The sequence below is a fragment of the Trematomus bernacchii genome, unplaced genomic scaffold (assembly GCF_902827165.1).
Source record: "Trematomus bernacchii unplaced genomic scaffold, fTreBer1.1, whole genome shotgun sequence".
NCBI lineage: Eukaryota > Metazoa > Chordata > Actinopteri > Perciformes > Nototheniidae > Trematomus > Trematomus bernacchii.
This window is the reverse complement of record NW_022987582.1, coordinates 633650-659508: the sequence shown is the minus strand read 5'-3', so window position 1 is coordinate 659508 and position 25859 is coordinate 633650. Positions and strand designations below refer to the sequence as shown.

The window sequence follows — 25859 nt, the reverse complement described above, 5'->3', positions numbered from 1 at the left end:
ATGTGCTGTGGATGTGAGGATCGTGAGGAGGCAGTGACTGTGACGGTGGCATGAAGCCAAACAAATGCCAACTTCATCTCTGACACAGGACTGCATCACTGCGTGTCCTTCACATCACTCCTACCTTCACGTTACATCTCCATGCGTCCTGCTCGTCTTTAACTTGAAGACATCTCCATGCACGTCCGGGTCTAATTGACAGTTTCGTTCACGCTCCAGTGTTACAGCTTTTGCGCCAATCCTCTCCCCTTCCCCGTTTTCATCGCTTTCATAATTGCCACCAACATAATGACACAGTTGCTGTGGCAACCATGTCTCTCTTTTTCTCTTTCTCTATCTCTCACACACACATTACACACACACACACAAAGAAAACACACTTTGGATCTCGGATTTCTTCTGCTGAAATTACCGACTGCTTTAATTTAATTATGTTAAGTTTTCCTCCACATTTTTAAAGCTTGTTCCAACTCTGCGTTTTACTTTTATGATTAGCTACGGAAGCTCATTTCCTGACATTATTTTTTTTTCAGAGCATGTTTAAAGCAGATTTTCAGAGTCAGTCAATTAAAAACAGATTAAATGGAGGGGAATAAAGATGCACGCCACCAGTTGAATGGGCCTAATGACCATCCGCGCGGAGCCTGATCAGTAGTTGTCTGATCGACCAATCACAGAGCCCCCCCCCCCCCACCCCTCCCGGCAGACTAGTCGCAGTTAGGCGGTGTAACCTATCTCGCCTGGAAACTATGAAGGGAACCAGCTTCACTCGATCCTAGATGGAGAAAAGTTAAATTGGAGGATTTTTTTTTATTTGGTGACGCGTTTCGTTATTTTGACCACCTGCATTTCGGCGTGTTCTCCGGGATAGTTGCACAATAACTTGTGCTGTAGGCTACAACAAACGGAATTTTCCAAGCCTGTAGTTTTATTGCCTTGTCACATGTCTCAGAACATCTCGTCGGGCTCTCACTCTCTCTCCTGCTCATGTTTTTTCTCTCCTTTTGCCAAGATATTGGATTACCAATAGCCTGATGAAGACACATCATAGAGAGATGCAGCACTGTTAAAAAAAACAACCTTTTAAACAGGTGGCAGATCCAGCAACAGTTCAAGCTGTCCTGATCATCCTGTGCCACAATAACAGGCTGCCATCTGAGAGACGCTGAGATACAGTGCGCAGGCTCTCAGTGCTATTCTACACCATCAAACCCCAGAGCAACGCACAGGTAAGACACGACATTATGCACCTTCTATTCATGCAACGCCAATTTACCTAATTACACGTACAACTGTTTGATAGCTTCATTGTGTGTTTCTGTCTGTATGAAAAATTGAGTTTGGCTTGTGTTTAGACGCATCAGCTGGACACTGTCAAACAAAACATTTGGATGAAAGCTGCGCCACAGAAACATCTGTAGGCTTTGTGCTGGGCAGGCGTCGTTTTCATCACTTAGACACTTTAATTGACTGCACATTGCGACATTATCATCATATTGTTATTTAGACCGACATATCCAACCGGACTACACACACACGCACAAACACACGCACCGGCACGGATACACCCACGCACTCTTAGCCTGCTAATACATGCAAGTCATTTCCATAACCCGCATGCTTGTCGTTTGCAAATTGCAATTTATTAACCTTACGAAGTATATGGATTGTAATCTGAGTTGTTGTCCAAATGCAAAGTCATTGCGCAGCAGATATTTCACTGATAAGAAGGACTGAAGCTGCTCTCAGCTGTTTCCCCCGTAATTAATTGTCCATTTGCATCAGCATGACTGGTATTTAGGTGTTTTTCGCTATTGATTTACATCGTTTTTGCAACAGCGTGTTTTAAGAAAAAAAAGGGGCCATTTTGTTTCATTTCCAACAAACACCTGTTGAAATTGTTGCATGTCCAGCCGTCTGCACAGCCGGCTTCATGCAATGGAAGTAAAGGGAGCCGTTTGGTTCATTTGCGTGGATAGAATTGCTTGCAGTGAAAGGAAACAGTGGAAATGTGTTTTTCTCCCTCCAGTGGCCGTGCAACCCAGGGATGCATCTTCACAGTTCTGAATGTGTTGCCCTTCACCCTTTAGTTCCCATGCTCACTCTATCTCCCTCTCTACTGCATTGCTTCAACAGCACAGCATAGAAAATGCCTACAGGAAAACATTTGATATTTTTTCTACGTTAAGTCACTTTGCTGGACAGATGTTATATCAGACTTAACAGTTTTGGATGCATTTTTTAAAATTCTTATCTTGAATTTCCGTTTGTTGTATTTGCACATATTCATCGGGGAGTGGTTTGGACATATTGGCCAGAAAATCCTCATGTCATAGTCAGAGCACAAAATATGGTAATGGAAGTTAAGCGGCGAGGCATCAGGGTCATCTTGTTGAGCAAGAGACGGTGCAGATGTGACTTTGAATTCTGGTTTGTCTAATGGGTGTAGATTGGATTCTGCCTCCCTTCTCTTTCACTGCCTCTTTCACTCACACACAGACAGAGCTGCAGTGCTATTCTGAGAGAGTTAGCTGCCTCAACCCACGCACAGAATCTGAGAAAGAGAGAAAAGGCAGAACGAAGGAGAAAAGAGGAGAAGGAGGGAGCAAGAGGAATAAAGGAGAGAGAAAGAGACTGCTACATTAGGTTTACAGAATGTACTACAGTCTCTCACATGCACACAAAGCCTTTTAACAGTTTCACATGATCCCTCTTCAAATGTTCCAACAGCAGCTGATTTACAGTCTTCATCTGCACTCTTCTTGTGTGTGGCATTGACTGTATTTGCAGATCTGCTTGGCTGTGCTGTTTGTGTGATGTTCTATGTTGTATTGGTAAGTGCTGGGAGAAATGTACTTGATTCTGTGCCACCCACACACCGCCCTCCCACTCATGGTCGTCTCTGCATCTATACCTCTGGCTCTTCCCGCTCGCCACAATCTCTATGCTCATTTAAATCCCTACCCTGCATTTATCCCTCTGCTCTCGTTCTCCCTTTCTCCATCACTGGCTTTTCAGGAGCTCCCGCAACCAAACAGGCACACAAACACACACTCGGTACCTCACAATGCAATTATTAAAAAATGACTGTTTTGTGTCAATAAGTGAGGTCTCGGGGCTTCTTTCTAATCATGCCTCTCGTTTTGTGTTACAGCGGACACTCTGGCATTACAGGTTTATCGACGTGCAAACCTGAAGACAATTCTGGAAATCAAGCAGAACATTTAGAAAGGACGGAAAAACACTTTTGGAACATTAATCAGTGGGGGGAAGTGAGTCTTTGTTACTCGTTCTTCCTTTGCCGAACTCTCCTCAGAAGGTCAGAGGAGCATGTAACCGAAACAAGTGGAGCCCTCTGTGATTTCAGCATTCTGTCTCCCCCATCTGTGCCTACATTCGCCGCTACAGATAGGGACGTTTTTGATAATTACATGTAATTATAATTTCTGTGGGAGACAGATCTGCCTCTGTCTATTATTGCCAACACCTCCAACACAATAACTTCACACATTTACATATTTCTCAACAAAAGTGATATTCTTTGAAGACAAATCAGGAATAATTTTACTTAGAGAGACATGTCACATGGAGACAAAATGTGCCATTCAGTTCATATCTAATTAGTAAAACGGTTGAATGACACGGGTAACTTTTTGTGCCTAAAAGCTGAATAGGGAGCATTTATAATCTGTGACGTTTGCCTCACTTTACAATGTTTTTCACAGGCTGGGAGTCATTTTCTTGTTTTATGCTTACTCCTACATTTTAGCTGCAACCGTCTTCTAGCACCTAAACTGAGCCTTCCTCATTATTCATCATCGGCCAAATCACAGTAACAGTCTGTGTGGATGCTCAATAATCCAATCATAGACAAGATTGAGATAAAGTACACATTGTATCTACAGATGTGATGAGTGCCTAGAACCAGACATCATGGAGAAAGGTCTGTGTCTCAGAAGAACTAAGCATCATTACTGGCCGTTTTCCGTCAGTGGTGCAGTCTGTTAATCTCATGTGATTGTTTACAAAATACATGTTAAGAAATATAGATTTCATACATTTTTCAAGAAGGGAATTGCTTACAGCTTAAATAAGTGCCAATTCTGAATGTGCCAGACTGAAACAGTCGTCCAGGAATGAATAAAACAGATACAATTGTTTACATTTGATAAAACACTGGCCATAGACCATAGTTCAAGTGCCATGGTCAGTAAGAATGTATAGGACTGCCATATTTTATTGAAAATCCTTGCTACTCCTTTTAACTGGCCTTTTTGGTTACAAATTAATTCCATCCAGCAGTACGTCAGAGACTTGTTCTTTTGTTCAGCGGGAAGTGTGGAACAAGGCATTAAGGACTAAAAGCATGAAGATTGTTGTTTTCAATCTGTCCTTTTTACAAAGCCGCATCCATTTTAGTCTTCTAGACTTGAAAGGACAAAAGATGAAGTCATTACGCATTCAGAGTTCCTTTCTAGCAGTAAATTAAAACCATTTTAATACCATTATCGACAATTACTAAAACCTACCAACTGTTTTTTATAGTGGTAGACCTTTTCATTTGTATTTTTCCTGACCTTTTCTAATATTACTCCATATAAATAATCAGTTTCTACATTTCAGTGTCTTTAAATTTCATCATCCAACATTACTGAATGAAACTACTGATACATCATAAATATTCAGTAGGTCGTACATGCTACTTGAATATTTCACATGCCATTTTAGTGGGTTAAACGGCAAAAGCGGATACTGCATTGACTCAACAACAGAAAATAGATCTCTTAGTCATGTAAAAATGACGCCCACCACCAATCTTCGAGTCCTCGCTGTCTCCCTGCTCTCCCTCCTCACCGCCCCTCTCACCACTGTTGTGGAGACCTCTCCGTCCCCCCTTCCTCAGCAAATAGACCCCCCAGGGAGGCCTTTCACCGAGCAGTCAAAGACTAGCCGCGGCCCCCCTCTCCTGCTCCTCGCCATGCAGGCCAACATCAGGCCAGCTGCTCTTCAAGGCAGGACCAAAGCACCCGAGAAACTTCCAGAAGCCTCATTTCTCGAGGAGCTTCCGAGGCCCCTTCCCCAGGTCATGTTCCCCAAAAATGTGACTTCATCAAAGGCCCTTGCACCTCCCTTAGGCGCTGCCCAGGTAGCGCCCATACCACCCCGTTTGGTGGAGGTATGGATTGATGTATGTCGGGGTTATTATGACGTAATGGGACAAATTGACACCTCTTTCAATTGCTCCAAGGACTCGTTCATCTTTTGCTGTGGAACCTGCCACTACCGCTTCTGCTGCCCAGACCGAACCCGGCAACTGGATCAGGAAATTTGTAAAAACTATGACTCTCCAGACTGGGCCAAGCCACAGACAGACCCCATGATGTTACCAGATGAATTAGGTCCCGACCCAGACTTTGATCCACTAAAGCAACAGAGCCACAACACAGGCTTCGTCATTGGAGGCGTGATCGTGTTCATGGTGGCTGTCGCCGTGGGAATCAAGGTTGTCTTCAACAAGGTGCAACAGGAAGCTAACCAACGGGACCTCAACATGCCCAGGTGAGGCTTTAAAAAATGCTTTTCCATCCACTATCACTGCTGGATCTGTTACTTCATTCAATGTATGAATACTGTAATTTAGGTGTTCATGACTCCATAAATGGCCCCGATTCATCATTCTGGGCTCTGAATAATGTTGTTAGTCACCCGATGAAACATTTGATCTTCATCGAGTGGCTGCTGCAGAATTCATGGTTGTTTTGATCCCTCTGGGCTTTTTATCTCGTATAGGGCCTATGATCTTGGCAATAAAATATACATTTTGATTTATGTACAGGTTGCAATTTTCTATCTTTGGCTTCAGTAGTGGAGGATGATGGTTGTAGACTCATATGGAGGATTCGGATTATTCCATAAAAATGTTCCTACTAATTCATTTACTGTTAGTGTTATCATTGTAAACAAATTGGGGATTGTGAAAAAGACATACAGTATATACATATTTTTTAAAATCCTTATCAAGGTGTTTTCAAATAAAATTACCTACGTACACTTATCCTCACATGAATATGAGTAATCGGTTACCTACCAATATACTATCCAAATTAAAACCCTGTGAATAATATTGATAATGGCAAACGTATACGAAAATACTAGTCACAAAAGACTACTAAGCAAGTTTCATGAATTCTATGTTAAATGATCGTCAGCAGCCATTCGTTTATTTTCAGTTTAATCTCGTTTTCACTTTCTGCATGTGTTTATTTCATCATTAGAGCCCTGGTTGACATGCTGCGGCACCAGTCGAGCCCTGTCCAGCAAGATGAGAGAAACAACAGCGTGGCTCTGGCTGTAGGTGACGGGACTGGGACACTGGGGAGACCTCCGAAAAACCTCTACGCCCCAGGACTGCCGAGCAAAGACAACAGATGTGAGTGTTTAGGTTTTCTTTTTTTTACAGCGTTAGTGAAAAGCACAATCAGAGCTTTTGTAACTGCATCCTCTGAGTGCCGAGGCACAGCGTGTTTGTCACGTCTGCATGTGAATGCAGGTCGTTTTCTGTATCCCATAATCAAGATATCTTTATATCCATTGGGCATTATATAAAAAAATAAAAGGAATCTGAAGAGTAATGCTCTTAAAATACATATGCTTTACATGATGATGTGGGGACACTCTGTGCGTGAGAGATGATGTGAAGGTGAATATATGCAGATACAAAATGTCTATAGTTGCCTTGATCCTTTTATGTTAAAGGACCATTGAACTGGAAACTGCCTGACATCCATTTTGAGATGATTACCTTATGTTCTTTTGATTTGCAGTGGGAAATATTCAGCACAATTTCATCCACCCTTCAGGCACCAGCCCCAAACACACTGCAACTATCGGTAAGCAGCTGGTGAAAGCAGGCTCCCATGTAAATTACATGCAATCACCATAATGCTTAATTTACCTTGTTCTGTTTCATTTAAGCTCAAAAGAACTCTCATTCATCCCAACAATGATAATGATTGTCGGAGCTTTGGTTCCTTGTGTTGAGCTAAATTCTGACTGTCTGAATGTGCGCAGATTCACACACAGCTACGTGTGGCGCGCTATCTCCAGAGGACCAAATCTCATTTAACACGCTGTCGTTTTCTCCCCCTGTGGTCTGTGTAGAACGCACCCCCCGGATGAACAATGCTCAGCTGGCAGCTGGAGGCACCCTGCTTTCCAGTAAACACAACAACACCAAATCCCAGCCGGCCTTCCACCACTCCCTGCACAACCTTGCTCAGCTGCCGCCCTCCTACGAGAGTGCCACCAAGCCTGAGCTCAACCGATACTCCTCACTGAAACGCCTCGGTAAGTACCTTCATTTTCAAGACATTAGGACAAATGTACCTGCTGTCTGCCCCTGTCTCCCCTCGCAGCTGTTTCGTAAGTACTGCAGCACGGTGACACTCTTGACACTTTGGCATAAAGGGCAAGATGCGTCATAATGTGCTGATGCTATTGACTGTGTTGATAAACAACATTCAGAGACATTTTGTTTGGCTTGCAGAGAAAGGTCTTGATGAGTACTCGTCTGGTTACTGCACCACCAAGCGCCGGCCCCACACCGCCCAGCCGGCCCTCCAGTCCTCCCAGCACCACCTCCACTGGGGTGGAGACTACACCCTGAGTGGGAGAGGAACCCTTCCCCGGCACGCAGTCCGTCCCTGGATCCCGCCTCCGCCTTCTGGCATGCCTGCTTCACCCACACCCAATCCTTACCCTCTGGATCCCCCGGAGCCCCAGTACAACCCCAACTACGAAACTCTCTCCAAGCCCAGGAAAGTTAAACCCAATGACCAGCTGCTCAACATGGGGGACGTCCCAGGTAACACGGGGACACTGTCCAGGATGTCCAAGAACCAGCAACACCAGTACTACAAAGCCATGGTTGCCTCCAACAAGAACACCAACACGCAGACGCTCACCAGGCAGGGGAGAGATGGGAGAGATGGGAGGCAGGAGAGAGATGGGAGGCAGGAGAGAGATGTGAGAGATGTGAGAGATGTGAGAGATGTGAGAGATGTGAGAGATGGGAGAGATGTGAGAGATGGGAGGCAGGAGAGAGATGGGAGACAGGAGAGAGATGGGAGGCAGGAGAGAGATGGGAGGCAGGAGAGAGATGGGAGAGATGGGAGGCAGGAGAGAGATGGGAGGCAGGAGAGAGATGGGAGGCAGGAGAGAGATGAGAGAGATGGGAGGCAGGAGAGAGATGGGAGGCAGGAGAGAGATGAGAGAGATGGGAGGCAGGAGAGAGATGGGAGGCAGGAGAGAGATGGGAGGCAGGAGAGAGATGAGAGAGATGGGAGGCAGGAGAGAGATGGGAGGCAGGAGAGAGATGGGAGGCAGGAGAGAGATGGGAGGCAGGAGAGAGATGGGAGGCAGGAGAGAGATGGGAGGCAAGAGAGAGATGGGAGGCAGGAGAGAGAGGAACGGCAGCTCATGTCACCGGACCATTTGGAGGAAAGGATGGGGGTCGGTGGGATGGGGGTCGTAGATCCGTACGCCCACACAGGAGGGGCCGTCCCCACGCTGCCCCGCCAGCAGAAGGCCCAGTCCCAGCAGAACGTCTGCGCCACGCCCTCCCTCGACCGACACCACATGATCAAGATGAACTCTCACCCCACGTCCGGACGCGAGCAGGAGAGGAACACGCCCATGACGGGGCACATGAGCGCAAACATGGGCTGGCAGGGGGAGGCCCCCGGGGCGGGGGTAGTCATGGGAACGGGAACACTAGGGGGCCACAGCGCCAGGAGGATGGCTTTTGCAGCAAAAAGGCAGAACACCATTGAGCAGCTACATTTCATACCAGGAGGGGGTGGCGGGGGGTCGTCGGGGAGTGCAGGAGGGAGTCAGGGGATCAGGACGGGGAGCAAAAATGAGGTGACGGTGTGAGGTTTGTGCCTAATGTAGAGTTTACCCCTCATCAAAGGGATGGGAGTAGATCACCCTTCTGCATTTAACTATTAGATATATAACTACAAGAACTAGAAGTATAAAGTATAGTAACATTAGAATGTGTTTAGGCTATTCAAATTAGTGTAATCTAGTAATTCAATAGCTTAAATATGATTAATCGGTTAAAAATCTAGGTGGGGAATATCTGTACCAATTATGTGATAGCCTACGTCAGCCATATTTTGTAACAAAGTTTGCCATATACAGCGGTGCCATTACTTGTAGAAAGACTAAAAAGGGTGAAACAAAACCAACCGAAGTGTCGTTCATAATTTTGTTTTTATATGTTTTTCAAAAAGTACTCAGGAGCCATATTAGATAGGGAACAAGAGGATATATATATATATGTATAGAGATAGAGATAGAAGAGGTCGATGCAGAGGAGGAGCATGTAGAGTATTGTATCACAGAATTTAACAGAGAATTGAGCCAACTACCTGCTGGACTGTCAACCTGCTCAGCTCTCGCCAACATTGATTGATTAAACTGAACCTCATGGGTGAGCAGCCCGGTGGACCAGAGGAGCGGGAGTGAACCATGTGCCTGGAGAGGGATTTTGGAGATCTGATACTCAACCTCATCCTGACACAGGGAGACAAAACTTTGTGTTGCTTCCTTTGATGACGAGCGGCCGAGGTGGGGGCTGTTTGCGACTTGGACACAGCAGCCTGTTGGCAGGACTCCGCAGCTGATTTTAAAAGCGCGGACGTACCCACATCACCAATCTGACGCCTGGGTTGCCTAGTTTTCCATGTGACCTTAGATCCAATCCCCAGAGAGACTCACACTCTGGTCACTGTTACACTGCAGTAAGCTGACGTTAGATAACGTTATGGGTGATTTTCCCCCCTAACGTTCCCATCTATAGATCAGGACCTAACTAAGAACATTGGGCTACCAAATAATATAGAGCCATCTGTCACGTTATTACAAAAATATCTTGACAAAAACATAGACAAGCCAGGAGACGCATGTGTTCAGTTTACCAATAAAGAGGCAACTTGCTTTAATTGCAGGTTGTGAACGAGGAGCAAAGGTTTTTCTACAGAGCACAAATGAATAGACCGTGACGCAGAGGTTGCACTTACACAACTGTCCTTCAAAGCCATTTACGGAGATACAAAGAAAATACCACAGAGGAAGCTGGTCTGACAATCACCATTTTATTATTCTCACCAGGTGACAAATTACAAAAGGCAGATATTTTGTACAGTCAAAGGATTGGCTTCAGAGCAAGCCAAAAAAAACCTCTGAGTCAGGAGAGAGAGGGCGACCTGAGGCCTTCTCCTGCATGGCTCATATGCCGTAAGAGACTCGGATGATTAGGAAGCCCTCCCCTTCCTCAAGAGGAAGACCTTGCTGTATCATAACGCACTTCAGCCAGTATGAGTAAAAAAAAAAGAAAAAGAAAAAAAAGAAAAGAAAAAAAATGTTCATCAATAACAACGCTTATCAATACTAAGGGCTATCCTATCCTATATACTGTAGTATGTGATATCTGTGGTCCATATAAAATACTATCTCTTTCTCTTGATTTTGTGTTGATATTGTCATGTTGTATTAAGTATTAATGTGTACAAAAAACAAGAGCAATTTAAGCACAGTTCAAAGAGAAGCACAGAGACAAAAAAATTGTTTTTGCACAAATCTATCCCGATATTTGCACCTGATACAGACTTACTCTGTATCGTGTCCTCAAAGTTTACAATCTGTTCAAGCACGGCTGACAGAGGGACTGATCAATGGAGGGTATTGTATTGAGAGAAGATTTTTTTTATCAACATGAAATCAGAGATAATTTTGGCAGATCAAAGAATGAAATTGTTACTGCTTGATTTTTGTTCAGTCATATGGAAGGATACAGATATGAAATACTGACAAACAGGAACACAGATTTCATTTGGACAATCTTCCTATACACAGTGCTAAATGTAATTGTTATGAATATGATGGAGTGTTATTATTAATAATTATTATAACTGTTATGGTTATTATTAACAATTATCTTATGATGTGATGTTCTTTTACTTGGTGGGATTTAAGTGTTTATTGTTTTTAGATAACTAGAATTCTCATGACTAGTTTTTTTTTTTTTTTTCATGGTCATAAACATAAAAGTTTTTAAAAACATTCCAAATCTTGATGCATGCCAGCTCCATTTCATTGAGAGGCAGTTACAGAATGCCTGGATTTTAAGGTCATCGATGCTTTTATGGCCACTTTCTCCAGCTGTATGTACGTACTGTGCCTAGACATCGGCCTTATGACTTCTTGATCTCAAGTGAAATTAGGTTTCCACTCGGGTATTCAAAATATCTATTGAAAAAATCTGCAGCCTTCTAAACGTATGTGTAGACGACGGTGTCTTAACAGCCAGTGAGGGATAGGTGTGTTCGGGACGGGACAGACGTTTATTATCCAGACTGGAGGCGGTCTGCTGTCTCCACTACAGATGACCCCATAACATTGTGGATTGTACACACTGAAACCCATGATGCCATAATGTATGTGTGTTCGGATGAATGTTTATTACACAGGTTGGAGAGAAACGGAGCTCTGATGGAAACCTGAATGCTTTGAGTGTCTTTTTTCAGGGAAATAGGACAGTTGACATACAGTAGTATTAGATTTTTTTAATAGAGCCACAAAAGGTCTGTAGCAAAGTCTGTAAAATCTCACAAGCCATATCCATTGAAACTCATCAATCACAATTTTATAAATGGTTAATCTAATTTGTGCAAGTATTGTATTTTGTATAGCTAGTACAATCAGAATATTTTGAGTGATCTCTTCGACATTAATTTAAGGGTTCAAAAAATTATGTGTTAGTAGTTAATGAATTGTACAGTGCCAAACTCATAACATTTTGTTGTCTTTCTATTGCCATAGCCTCCTACAACACTAAAGGGGTTCTTTATTTTTCACATCTGAGAACTAACGCACAGGCAAGTTAGCTAAAAGAGCTAGTTATTAGAAAGAAATTAATGAATATTGTGTGTGTTTTTACCATTATGAATTCATTTTAGAGGGAGGATGGTTAATGGCCACAAGAAATGTAAAGCATTGCGAACAGTAAATTGTATGGACAGGGACCGTGTCCAGTATATCCGGTAATTCACGGATTTATTTTCATGACTATACATTTCAAAACTACCCTTTTGTTATTGTTCAATGCATTGATCCCCTTGGATACGACAGTGACTTACAAATAATTTGTATAATAAAGTTGGTGGAAAAAACGTTTTGTCTTTTATTATAGAGTTTGGGTTTCTTGCACTATGAATATAATACATTTTATTATTGTTATTAAATATTATAGTTCCAATCCATTTTTGTTTACCTGATATATGAATGGTCACTAATTACACTTCTTTGGTACATGCACATTGCTTATTAATATAACCAAACCATGCCACTGTCATTCAATAGTATTGGCAAATTAAATATTATTGTCTTGGTATGTGATATTTTTAAGATATTCCTCAACCATTAAGGCTTTTAAATTATTTTCTTGAAAATACATACTTAAAACAATATTAATATTATGTAACCTGGGCTGTATGAATTAAAATGATGACTTACTGAGAGAAAGATTGTACATTACATTTCGCAGGAGCAGATCTCCAAGTTCCTGGTTGCTGAACAATATCCTTCAAAGATTAAACAATATATTAATTTTCAGAAAGATGTCTAAGTTGATTGTTCACAGAAATATAGTACAGGAATTCCTACATTTTATGTGCAAGTAAGTGAAATTATGAGAATCCTTTTGAAAAAAAACACAATACCTGATAAACAACTTCTCTCTTGGTGCAGAAAATCTCTTCCCTGGAAAGTATTTAGTTGACAGGCACATTTTCAGTGGTGGTATTATTTGAATCCTCATATAAAAGCAAGTTATAGTTAGGATAAAGCTGTTTCTGCACAAAACTCCATCTTACTTGACATTTGCACACCACACCACACCATTCAATTAGTGGAATGCTCAGAGGAAATATATTGGGAAATTGAGATTCATAATAATCACAAGATGAATTCATATTTTATAATGGGTCGAAGACACAGTAGCTCTATGCTGACAAAAAGTCCTCTTGGCTTTAGTATGTTAGTGGACACAGAGAGTGGTGATAAAATCCCACATCACCAGGGTCTCAGATATTGTATAAACCACATTAAGGCTATACAGTGCCGGTGGGAGAGGACAATGGTGCTTTTAAATGAAATGAAAAGGCGAAATATGTCTTCATATATTTCTCAACTCGAGACCATCTGATCTGATGGCAGAGTTATATCATACTGTACCTGCTGGATCCACAGAGTGAGGGGAGGGCTGTGGAGCTCATATTTAAAACCTCCTGTGAATACTTTTATTGCACTGAAATTCATGAAGGCTTAAATAAAGGAACAGACAATGGCATTGCTCTGATACAGAAATAATGTGTACAGGAGGTAAACAAAGGGCACACAATATATTGTGTTTGATTTAGGCACTGGCTGCCACTGATGCATTACAGCCATTGTAATTTGCACATTTCACCACCAGGAGGTTCAGTGCACCTCTCTGCTCTGAGACAAAATGAAGCCCTCACTCAAAATGTCATAACTCAAAAGATAAACCCCACTGTCCACCACCTGGTATCTTTCATAATAATACATATTTTCTAGGTCATTGTTCACGAATTAAGCTCAGTTTATGTAGATGACTGGTTCTGAGGAAGACTTAAGATTTTCTATTAAAAACAAATTAATATTCCAAATGCAAATGTATGTGTTAGTCAAGGCTTTCGGGCCTTAAATGGTCCTGAGTAAAAAGATCCACATGCTCTGTGCACACCATTAGTATTCGGCTTGATTACATCCATACATATCAGCGAGGACCGCTGAAATTATTCAGTGGTGAGAAAAAGGATGGAAGCAACTCTAACAAAATCAAGAGCAATGAAGATGGCAAAGAATGGGGATTTTCTGCCAAGTTAGGCAGTGGATGGAGAAAATACTTGTTACAATAGACCTAATGTTTGAGAAGAACATTTTTAAATAATTTAAAACCCTATGAAATACATTTGGTTTATGCTCCAAAGATTTTTGTCGATATTTACATTTAGGGAAATTACAAAATGTCACTTAGGGTATGGAACAACCTTAAATAATAAAACATTTTAAATAAGGAATATATAAGACGATGGTTGAAAATGAATGACACAAATGTATATAAATGTATACAATCACACGATCAGGACTCCTATAATTATTTATTTAAGAGGACCAAAGTCATAACATAAATGTGTTCAAAACCAACATATGTGTTTATTAGTATTTTTTGTTGTGTTTATGATTTATCTTTTAATTTTTGTTTATCATGATGTAATGATTTATACTTTTACAATTGTAGGCCAGACTGTGTAGGTTCTTTTCATTATTTATTTCCTGAAAAAAGTGCTGTGTTTATAAGTTTAACGTACTAATTAAGACAATAGTGGAGGAAGTATTCAGATATTTTACTTAAGTAAAAGTAATAATACCAAACGTCCTGCAATGAGCAAAAGTATTCAGAAATGTTTTAAGTATTGAAGTTAAAGTACTCGGTGCAGAAGATGTCCTTACAAAAGAGTATGCCTCCTTATGTAGTGCTTTAGTATAGCCCATGGGCATGAATGGTTACATTGCACCTCTAGATGTTGATAAGTACTAAATATTGTACAATTCAAAGTAGCCAAAAGGCTTTTGCCTCCGTTTAACCCTTATTATATAGGTAATAAATAACTAAACCAAGGAAACATAATTATATGTTACACCTAATGCTATGTATTTATTAATTATAGCCAAGTGTAATATTCTCGTCTATGATAGGCCTATATAAACAACAGCCGTTATGCAAACAGGGGGGAAAGTCCTAAACCTCCAGCTGGGACTTGTTGACTTTAGATACATTTGGAAACAGTGTTGTAGCAGTGGAAATGGACACTGATGTATTTGTAACATTTGTGGAAGAGGAGTCCCTTTTTTTTTTTAACCGACGGTGCAGCCGCCCGTGAGCCCCGCTGGTGCTACCCGGAAATATTACAAGGGCCGGAAAGGACCGATGTTAAGGGAGCACACGTCACTCACTTTTACCCAAAAATATTACCACCGACCATCCAAAATTGTCTCGGCCGTCGAAATCTTTAATCTGAAGCTCCCTGTCGACGCAGACCGGTGGTAATGAAGTGAACAGACGGCGGCTGCGGTATCCTATGGCGTTGGTTTCTTCTGGGAACCGTGTAAGTGTTGACCCAGCTCAGCATCAGTGAAAATGGCTCTGGCTAAAGCCTGGAAAACAGCACGCAGAAATGGTAGCAGGCGATAGCTAGCTAGTCGGTTAGAAGAAGGCGTGACAGGCCTCATCCATCTGCAACTTTGCTCTGGATGCGTAGGTAAACATTTGCCGAATATAGGTTACGCATATGTATAAGCTAACGTTAGCATCGTAATGATAACGGTAGTCTGCATGCTTTTAATGGTGCGGTGTGGAAAGATGGCTAACGTTAGCTGCAGCGGCTTGGTGGTTTTCTAGATTGCGTGTGGCTGCAAATGGCTAAACACGCCGAGCCAGTGTACAATATGTTGCTAAGGAGAACCGTGAAGTTTTGCATGCAAGCGCGTCCAATGTTTTCCTTATTTTTTTCTTCGAAATGTTAGCCAATACTATTACAGGATGCCTCCTCAAAGTGCATCCGTTATTTCTTGCGCCTGTAAGACTCCGCATATGTTTACATAGTGCAGCGGTGTGTTACAGTGATGTTCATTTGAAGCATTTCTGCCTTTCTTCACAGGATTGGTGATTTACATTAAAATGAGAGACAGCCAAACATGCGATAGATTATCTCCCTCATCTACCAGGGGAGCTCACTCCCCACCAGGTGCATCGCATCGATTAGAGGAAACGGTAAGATATAACGAGGTGAGCAACACGATTCAGTGAGTGGTTTAAATGTAGCCAGACTACTTTCAGCCTGTTCACAAGTAGAGTAGTAATGGTACATTTTAATACAAACCCAAACTTACTGTTATGCAGGTAAAGACAAATGCATAATGCCACAGTTACATTCTCTTTTCAGTTTTGTTGTCTATAATAAGACGTTTATCTAAAGTGGATTAATTCAATTAAAATGTAAACATCTTAAATATTTTTGGTTAAATTATATTTACAATGTAATGTTGATGTCATTGCACATAGAGATAAGAAATTCAATAAAACAATATGTTTAGTATAATTAAGTGCCACATGTACATACAAATGAATCATTATACAGAATGAAATATGATTTGGACAATTTGCATTAGAAATTGATGCAACCTTAACAGGCCAGTCACCCTTTAAGGTATTACACGGAACAGATGCTTTGTAATGACCACTTTACCTACTCAGGTTATTGAGCGCTATTCATTTAGTAAGCAAATACTATAATTAGAAAATACTGAGACTGAGCTAAATCTTTGTTGGCCTTTGTCACAATTTAATAATAAGTAAACTAAAACAACAATTAAAAAAAGTCAATCATTTACATTATGGTTAGTATGGGGTTATTACAAAATGTGGACCAGAAAAAACGTCCTTGTGGTAATAATTGCAACTAAAGATTTGCAGAATTGTTACAGCACAGATGGTAAAATGTATCATGGACGCCTCCAATGTAAGTAGTGGGTAAAACATAAATAATCAGTTGTGTACAAGCACCTTCAGTTTACAAAAGAACGGCATCTGCTATGCAATGTGGTTTTTCATGAAACATTGCTACACCTCTCTTTACTCAATAAGCACTTGGTCCATGCAGATAGTCACATTTACTGTACAGATTACAATGTGAGATACTGTACATCACAGAAGTGCTTCAACATATAAGCATTAAAGGGATATGTAAGTGTGAGTATAATTGGGGGATTACCTCTAAAGTAGCTTTTTTCCACTAACCTATATGGCGGAGGCCTACTATTATAAACAACTATATGCATAGACGGTAAGAATAATAAAGGTAACTTTAATTGAATATATTTCTTAACATATTGAATAGTCTGGAAAAGTAGAAACATCTGTAGAGAGATACCCTAAATTGTTGAGTTTTGCTGTCTTCACCCTTCAAAAACTGAAAATGTAGCAGGGCAGCTATGAACCTTTGAAACTTTATGTAACATAAAATAATGTTGTGGTATCATATATATATATATATATATATATATATATATATATATATATATATATATATATATATATATAGTGTGTATGAAGGGGAAGAAGGTCAAATTAAACCTTGTGGACTGTACTGGATGAATACAAGTAATAATGTCACCTAATGATACATTTTAATGTTTTGTAATGTTGACGTGCAGACTTAGGTTTCTTTCTATTTAGATTTACCTTATTGGATGGTGCACCTTGTTATAGATATAAGTACAGTCCTGTTCCCCTCTATGACTTTCATCCCTTTGTGAATTTCTTCCAGCTGTAGGAACATCTTGGCTGAACAAGGATGAGGAGCCTTGCTTAGATGAAGGATAATGTCAACGCAGTTACTCTCAAAGGAAACAAGAAGTCATTTCTTCTGCTTCTCAATAAAAATCACATTTTTAGCATTTTTTTTAATTAGATGGAACTCATCTACTTGTCTTAAAGACACTTTTACCCTTTAATCATAAACTCATCTTCCCGGCCACCCCACTCATTTTGGAAAAAGAGTGTGGGCATTGGATTATCTACAGGGAGCACCAGAAGTTAACTATCTGGAGGGATGAACTTGGTATTTAAGACATTCAAGTAGTTCTGGGAAATAAAGTAGAATAACCTCACGCTAAAGTTTATCTTTCACCTGTCACTGGTGGGATCATTGTTTTTTCGCTCCTAGCGCTGGAGGTTTGGCGCCTGCACCCCCATGTGCCAGTGAGTGGGAAATGTTCCAATTTGGAAAGTACAATCTGGACATTATAGAGATGTTAAGTGGGCACCAGGCCCACCAGTTTAAAGGCCTTGGTTTAGATCGACAACTACAGCATCAACAGCAAGTGCAACTTCACCAGCATCAACTCCAGCAGCAGCAGCAACAACAGGCTGAATCTTCTGGAGCTCTTCTGTCTGGACTTGGCTTGGGACCCCTGCAGGGGTCAAGAGGTAACGCCTTTTCTGATTCTGCCTCCATTTTTGCCAAGATGAGTGCCCCTCCTCCCCCACCTTTACAACAACAGCCTTCCTCATCTCAGAGCTCTCGTTCAAAGTCAAGCAAGATGAGCAGCAGCAGCTCAAGCCATTCGTCAGGCTACCCACAGTTCCTGCGCTCTTTCCACCCGTCTGAGGCAGCACTAGCACAGGAGCAGTTACATCCAGGTGTAGGCCGTTTCGAGCACTTTGCTGGGGCAAGTAGCAGTAGTGGGAGTGCTGGGGGTTTAGGAGGATTAATAACATCAGCACCTCCACCCCCTCCTCCTTTGCATCCCGGCCTTTCTGTCCCCCAAGCATCATCTGGTCCTTCCTCTTCCTCTCCTTCCCCTTCAACATCTGTGGCCACCTCTAATAACCCTTCTAGCAGCAGTACAGTCAGCTCTTTGGGACACCAGTTGGTTGGGGCCCAGTCTGATGCACGAAGCCTTCACCAACAGTTTAGTTGCATGTTAGCTGCTAATCAGTATTTCCTTTCTGGGGTGCCTTCTAATGCTAGTTTAGAGCAATTTCTTGTTCAACAGGGAACGCATAACCACTTAGGGCTTAGTTTGAGTCATACAGGCGGGGACCCTAGTCTTGCTCCGCCTCCTGCTTTGCATTCTTCTCACTCACATGGCCACTCCACTTCCCAGCCACAGCAGGCTCCACATCAGCCCCCTCAGCAGCAACAGCTTCCACCTCACACTCTTTCTCATCCTCACTCTCATTCCCATCCTCACCACCCACTCCACCCAGGCTCTCATTCTTCATCACTGAGTGGCTTCGACTTCCAGGGCATCCCTGTTCTCTCATCAAATCAGTTAGCCTCTCTGATGCAGCAGGAAGCAGGTTTGCCTCTCCCCTTGCCCCTTCATTTATCCTTATCTAAAGATGACGGTAAAGGTGAAAGCAGTGGAGGTGGAAGTAGTAGTAGTGGTGGCAGTAGCAGTAGGAGAAAGAAAGCTATGGCCGGCTATTTGCCGCAGAGAAAATCTGATAGTGCTAGTAATAGCAGCAGTGGTCATGGCCATGTCAGCCACAGTGGTAATCTCACCACTAGCAGTCATGGTCAGCCCCCGGCTTTAATTGGTAGTGGGGTTGGTATGTCAAGTATGGGTGGAGACCCATCATCCCTTCTAGCCTCATCATCTTCATCCTCATCAGTAGTTTCTTCCTCCTCCTCCTCTGCTCCCTCTTCCACTGCTGCCTCAGTACTGGTTACTAATAATTCTCACCTTTCTAAATCTGATAACCAGAGCTCAATGCAACCCAACAACTCAGAGTCTGATGTAGAGCCTGTTTATAGCTGTGGAGAGTGTTGCAAAAGCTTCCCTCACCTTTCAAGCCTTCGCAGGCATTTGCGCATGCATGAGCCAACTACAGCAGGTACTAGCAATGCTTCCTCTACTGGCCCAAACCCCATTCATATTAAACCACAGGCTGACCCAAGCCTGCCCCATTCTACCCAAGAAACCCCACAAACCCCGCAAACCCCGCAAACCCCGCAAACCCCAACAATTTCTTGTCCTAGCCCAGACAAAATATTTAACTGCCCTGACTGTGGCAAAGGCTTTAAGAAAAAAGGGCACCTCCTGCAACATGGAGTTATACACTCTTCAACGCGCCCATATGGCTGCTCCACCTGCTCTCGGGCTTTTAATCGTAGAGAATCATTGACACGCCATGAGAAGATACATGAGGAAAAGCCTTTCCGATGTCCCGCCTGTGGTCGTGCCTTCCGTGAGAGCACCTCTCTACTGAACCATGCTGCCTCAGGCACCTGCGGCAAGCCAGGTAGGGGACCCAAACAAAGGGGGAGCAAGACAGGAACTGAGGGTGAGGACAGAGTTGGGGGAGGGGGTAATGGAGGAGTGGGAACTTATCAGAGCAATAGAGGTGTTATTTATGGGAAAACTGAGGAAGACGATGGTGTAATCATTGTGGGGGAAGGAGAACCAAAATCAGGTTTAGGATGTGATGGTCTTTTTCAGTCTGCAAGGGGAGGGAATTCAAATGACAGGGACAGAACAGATGCTAAATACCCCACTGACTACTCTCGGAATCGTTACACAGGCTACCATGATGACCATCGTTCTCAGGGGAATCCATCTCCATGCTACTCTGGTGCCTCCCCCTGTGGAAGTGGGATGGCGGGCCCAGCTCTGAGAAAGGCACCATTGGCTCCAACACTGCATCCACACTCACAGAGCCACAACCAGCACCACCAACAGCAGCAACAGCCTCACCTGCCCCTTTCTTCTCTACTGGATGACTCAGAGGATGATGTCACTAGCTCTGTCAATAATGCAATCTCCGCAATAACGGCAGCTAGTAACAGTGGAAATAGAGGGGACGATAGGGGAGACATCATAGGAGGTCTTCTAGGTGGTCTTGGTTTAGGACCTCTTGGCTCACCTTCATCAACATCTGGTTTGGATAAGAATTTCAGAGGTGGTGGGAGCCAGGATGCCATGAGCAGCAACCAACAGAATCTTGCCGCCAAACCAAAACGTCCACGCAAACCGAGAGCTAAAAAAGATCCTGCAGCTCCTGGACAACCCCCCAAACGTAGGCAATACACCCCAAGAATGGGGCCCAGTGGCCTCCCACGCACCCACCTCTGCAGTGTTTGTGGCAAGGGTTTTGCACGTCGCGAGACCCTGCGCAGGCATGACCGCATCCATACTGGAGAAAAGCCCCATCACTGCACTGTTTGTGGAAAGTATTTTAGAGAAGCTTTTCACCTCAGCAAGCATCAAACAGTCCACTCTGGGGCAAAAAATTACAAATGCAGCATCTGTGGGAAAGAGTTTGGTTACTCCCAGAGCCTCAGGAGGCACAGCAAACTCCATAAGAAGGGGGAGCTGGAAGAGGTACCCACAACACCAGCTGCGGAGAACCTCAACAGCTTTAACCCAAACCCTCAATGTAGCGTGGCCCAAGACAGGAGCCAGAACCAAGCTCCAAGCACCTCCTCCTATTACTCCTATCCTCAAGACGTCAAACCTCAAGACACCAACCCCCAGACACAGCCTCCACCGCATCCACAGACCCAACCTCCGCCTCGACTCTACACCTGTGCTATATGTTGGAAGTCTTTCCGCCACCACTTCCATTTGACTGCTCATCACCAGACGGTTCATGAAGGTGGGGGTGAAAAGTTATTCTGCTGTGAAGTATGTGGGAAAGCATTTGCTTACGCTAACAGCCTCACCCGACATAGGCAGTCACAGCATGGGATAACCCGCTCTGAAGCACCTAACTCGCAAGAAGGCAGCAGTGGGTCTGTAGACAACATAGGTGTGAGTGATGTTAATCAGTCAACATCAGAGAGTGAGGCTGCTACCAATACCCTGCTACAGATGGCTCCTTCCTCTGAAGGCCATGGAGGGCAGGGTCTTAGTGTCGTCACTCATAGTCACCAACAGCCACCCCAGCAACCACCATCTGGTTACTCTCCCCTCTTCTATGATGCTGCAGCCCAATCCTCAGCCTCTGGTGCTCCCTCTTACTCACAGCCTCTGCCTCCAAACTCTACAATCATGGCCCCTCAGCACCCGCATTCCCCAGCCGGGGTAAAAGGAGAGCACATATATCCAGCTGGATCCCGTAGCCGTACGCTCCACACCACAGCCCCGTTCCAGCCCCTCACCGAACTGCCCTCCACTGAACATCATCATCTGCATCATCATCATCATATCTCCCCCCACCATCATCTTCATCCTCAGTCAGGTACCCAGTCCCAGCAAAACCTTGACTGCAGCATCCAGTTGTCAAATGATGAAATGAGACGACAAAAGAAGAAAAAAAAAAAGTCTGACCGGAGAGATTGGAGGGAAAATAAATTGGAATCCCAAGATTTAGTCAGATTCGATGAAAGCAAAAAGAAGAGAAAGATAAGTTGTACAATAAGAGGGCAGTCGAATAAAAAACAAGGCTCTCTTCGCTTGACGATTAGACGAGGCGAGGGATCAGGTGGTAGTGGCTATAAGCTTGTCAACACCGGGGGAATGAAGGTGCAGATCCTCTCGTCTCTCAAAGTCCCAGTTAAACGTTTTGGCTGTCCTATATGCCCCAATTCTGTGTTTTCCCGTAAAGCGGGACTGCTAGTCCACATGGCAGTTAAACACCCACAAAGAGCCTATACCACTCAAGAGCGACTAAGGTGCCGTGTATGTGGGAAGCAGTCTCCCAGGCCTTTGGCAGCCTTCATTCATCGGGCCGTCCATCGTGCCAAAGGGACTTTTTCTTGCCGACGCTGCTCCACTCGCTTCTGGAATGCTACACTGCTCTACAGGCACAAGGTGTCCTGCCGCCGCAGGGCAAAAGGACTGCAACGAGGAGACGCCAGCAGGCTGAAGTTATCAAAAAGAGCAGGAGAGAAGGAAACCCGAGAGGGTCAGGAGGAGATGCCATTCATACAGGGACCATACAGATACTGAGCATCCTGGTATCTGAAAAGAGGCAAACCAGAGAGAGATTTCAGTTCTTAAATGGGAAGGGGGAAAAAAAGGGACTTGAAAAGGTAAAAGCTGCCTTTTTAGGAGTTATCCTCATGTCTCTGTTGACATCTATTCTGCTTAATATTAGAATGCGTGTGTTAACAACTACTGTAGAGCATCCTATAAAATATCACCAGAAATTCTTCCAGGTTATATTGGAAGAGGTTTTCAAAGATGTGACTGTTTCCATAGATTCATTAACCCCTTAAGTGCATTGACACTGTGCTTGGCTGACACTGTGCAGTAACTAGACAAGTTTAGGTGAAATGACCTGCTAATGTATCTCTTTCCCATAACTAGACTCCCTGCTTCACCTCTTGCTGTATGATAAACGTCTCTGCTGTGTACTTTGTCTTGTTGTTGTTCACTTAGAAGATTTTTTTTAAATGTAAAGTGCATTTATTAGGAGTAGGGACATGAGGACAAAGACCTTTGTTGATAGTTTGTCAGTGCATGTTTGTTCTCTGGTCAAGTTTTTAGCTGAGGTTGTGAAATCACTCCTACAGTATGTGACGGTTTATTCAGTATATCCCAGGAGTTTGTAGTGTAAAACTTGATTTGAAGGTTACTCTATATTCCCTAGTGATTGAATCACATATAGGTAAATTGTCAAAGTTGCTGGTAATTAGCATTTCAAGGATCCCTCTCCTGCCAAAATGAAGAATCTTTCAAAAAGCCTTGCTTAGTATGTACACTTTACTTCATTTATTTGAGATATTCCTAGCTTTTATACCAAGAGATTGAAAACAGGTAAAACAAGTGGACTGTAACACATGTTTATCTCATGTTATTTGTATGCTCTTTTTAGCAGTGATTATTTCTACTGTACTTCACGGTGTGTTAAAGACAAGGACCTATTATATTAGAAACAAATGTAATATTCCATGTATTTATGTGTGTAACCCAATCAGTCTTCATGCAAACCTTATACTTAACCCCTTTTACTTTTTGCTGAGTTGCAATCATGTTATTACTGTCACAACTTGTTTTTTTTTTCTGCTAAAAATTTACATTTTAAGTCAATCATGTCACTTTATTCACATGAAATGTTCATACCCCTGTCAAGCCTTGCTTTTCTTTTTCTTCTTAAGAAAAAATATAGTTTTAGTAGATTTCTATCACATTATTTACTGATAAGTCAGTAGTTGATTATATTTCAGCAATGAATAAACCTTAAGTGTAATCATTTGTTTCCCTTTCATTTCTCATTCAAAGTTGACAACTGCAATATCCAGAAGATGGTACAAACAGCTAGTCATGAGTAAGTTTTAACTTTCACCAAAGTCAGTAATGTATATAATAATTTTTAGCTTGATGTCCTATGTGAATTTCATATCAATTTGTGGATTAAATGGTTATTTTTTTAGGATGTATCATAATCACCTTCATTGGCCAAGTATGTGTAAACATACAAAGAATTTGAATAGTTTGCATTGTTCTCAGTTTGCACAGAAATATATGTGACAGCTAGGATCAAGGACAACAAAAAAGAGAGATGTGCAAAGATATTTAAAAAAACACGAATGAACGTAATTAAAACAAAACAAAAAAATCTATAAGTGTTCTGAAAGTTGAAAACTATAAAAAATGGTTTGACATGGATGATCATACAGTATGTATGTCTATATATGCTGAATAGAACGTAAAGGATTTGTATTGACGGTGGCAGACAATATTGACATATAAACAAACCAATCGATTAAAAGACATAATCTATAATAGGATCAATGTATGTTTTGGTACACAGGGTTATTCAAGTATGACAGATGTAAGTGTTCATCAGAGTCTCTGAGTTTACTGTTCTGGAGTAAAGTGTTGTGTAGTGCTTACCAGAGGGGAGGCAGGTTGAATTAAGGCCTAATGTTACTGCCAGATTATTCTGGGGTAATGTCTTGCTTTCAATAATTAAAATGCTCAGTACATTATCACTATATTAAAAATAAAGGACTGTGTACAACACCTCACTCCACCAGATGGCAGTAAGCAACTCATTTATACTGTCCTCTTGGCCTGGTGTGGATGTGTGGCAGTCACATGGATTTTGCACTGATAGGGGGTGGACTGGATAGTGTTGTATGACTCTGTGAATTATCTGCCCGATTAATACCAAAAAGCAAATACAATGCTTGAGTATCACTTGGTAATCTCACCTTAATGTTAAGAATGTAATGTGATTTGAGGGTGAAATTAAATGCATGCATTTTTGCATTTGTATAAACTATTAAGTTCACAGCATTACATAATTTCATTGTTATTGTTCCCCTTTCTGTGATTCCAAATCAATTATGTCATTATTTGAAAATATCTGAAACGGTCAAATCTATTATACTTTACTGAGTGACACCAACCCCAATGTTGTGATTTAGATTACAGTTGGATCTTGAAGTAACCATTGCTATATATTATATGTCAAAATGACTTAGTTAAACGTGTGTTTGAATTCTGATTCAACATCAAATCAATGTGTTTAGCTTTGTAACATAAAATATGATTAATCCCCACTGCTTTAGGTCGGGTCCCATGTGGTTATGATCCAAGGGGCCCACTGACGGACAAAGCGTTTAGTTGGATAGTTTTACTGTAAAGAAAAACAGGATCACAGGACAGGGTGGACTAAAGGGGCCAAGGACATTAATGTACAACTAATAATCACATTTAGTGCACAGTATTCATAAGGACTATTTGCGTATTAAGCTGCAAGATTACTTGACTGTCAGTTATTTACACGTCCAGCTCTGGAAACAAAACAAAGAAGTGAACTCCTGTGGCGCGCGATGTTTTTGCATGTGCTCTGCAACAGTAGGCTACAGTAGACACCCCTCGCGCTTTTTGTGTTTCGAACTGGTCTCACGCGGCTGTGGCAGACGCTGAGGGGAATCCGAGCGGGCGGGTTTCTTCGACCTATTTCTGTCCAATGGGCGCGCATCGTGGGAGGAGCCGCGAGTCTGCAAAGCCAATTGTAGCCAGAGCCGCGAGCGGACAAGGCATCCTCTCCGCGTGGCTCGTACACGTGAGCTGGAACAGCTATTGTACGCCGCGAGGCAACGTGCAGGAGCGCTGCTCGCCTGAAAAAACGACAGTCACGTTTTCTGTGGATTAGAAAAGGAGACTGGAAAAGCCATGCTGCACTACCTGATTATCACAGGAAGACAAAACTGTGCTTTAATAAATATTAGCAACGGTTTGAGGCA

At 42.5% G+C, this 25859-nt stretch overlaps 2 protein-coding genes across 4 annotated transcripts; both read left to right on the top strand.

The window, feature by feature from the left end:
• Positions 1 to 727: 727 nt before the first annotated feature.
• Positions 728 to 12236, top strand: LOC117480658 (protein shisa-6). Its single transcript, XM_034128063.1, has 7 exons — positions 728 to 1229; positions 3155 to 5559; positions 6276 to 6430; positions 6825 to 6890; positions 7162 to 7347; positions 7547 to 8025; positions 8458 to 12236. The coding sequence occupies exons 2-7, from the start codon at positions 4697 to 4699 to the stop codon at positions 8932 to 8934; spliced, it is 2226 nt and encodes a 741-aa protein (XP_033983954.1). The 5' UTR covers positions 728 to 1229; positions 3155 to 4696; the 3' UTR covers positions 8935 to 12236.
• A 2740-nt stretch (positions 12237 to 14976) lies between these two features.
• si:dkeyp-69b9.6 (gastrula zinc finger protein xFG20-1) lies at positions 14977 to 23854 on the top strand. Of its 3 annotated transcripts, XM_034128035.1 has the most exons (4): positions 15002 to 15257; positions 15810 to 15922; positions 17478 to 18139; positions 20240 to 23854. In XM_034128035.1, the coding sequence occupies exons 3-4, from the start codon at positions 17923 to 17925 to the stop codon at positions 22606 to 22608; spliced, it is 2586 nt and encodes an 861-aa protein (XP_033983926.1). In that variant the 5' UTR covers positions 15002 to 15257; positions 15810 to 15922; positions 17478 to 17922; the 3' UTR covers positions 22609 to 23854. The 3 variants fall into 3 exon arrangements, with proteins under 3 accessions (XP_033983924.1, XP_033983925.1, XP_033983926.1); XM_034128033.1 differs by having other exon boundaries at positions 14977 to 15257; positions 17478 to 23854; XM_034128034.1 differs by having other exon boundaries at positions 14977 to 15257; positions 15810 to 15937; positions 17478 to 23854.
• Positions 23855 to 25859: the final 2005 nt, after the last annotated feature.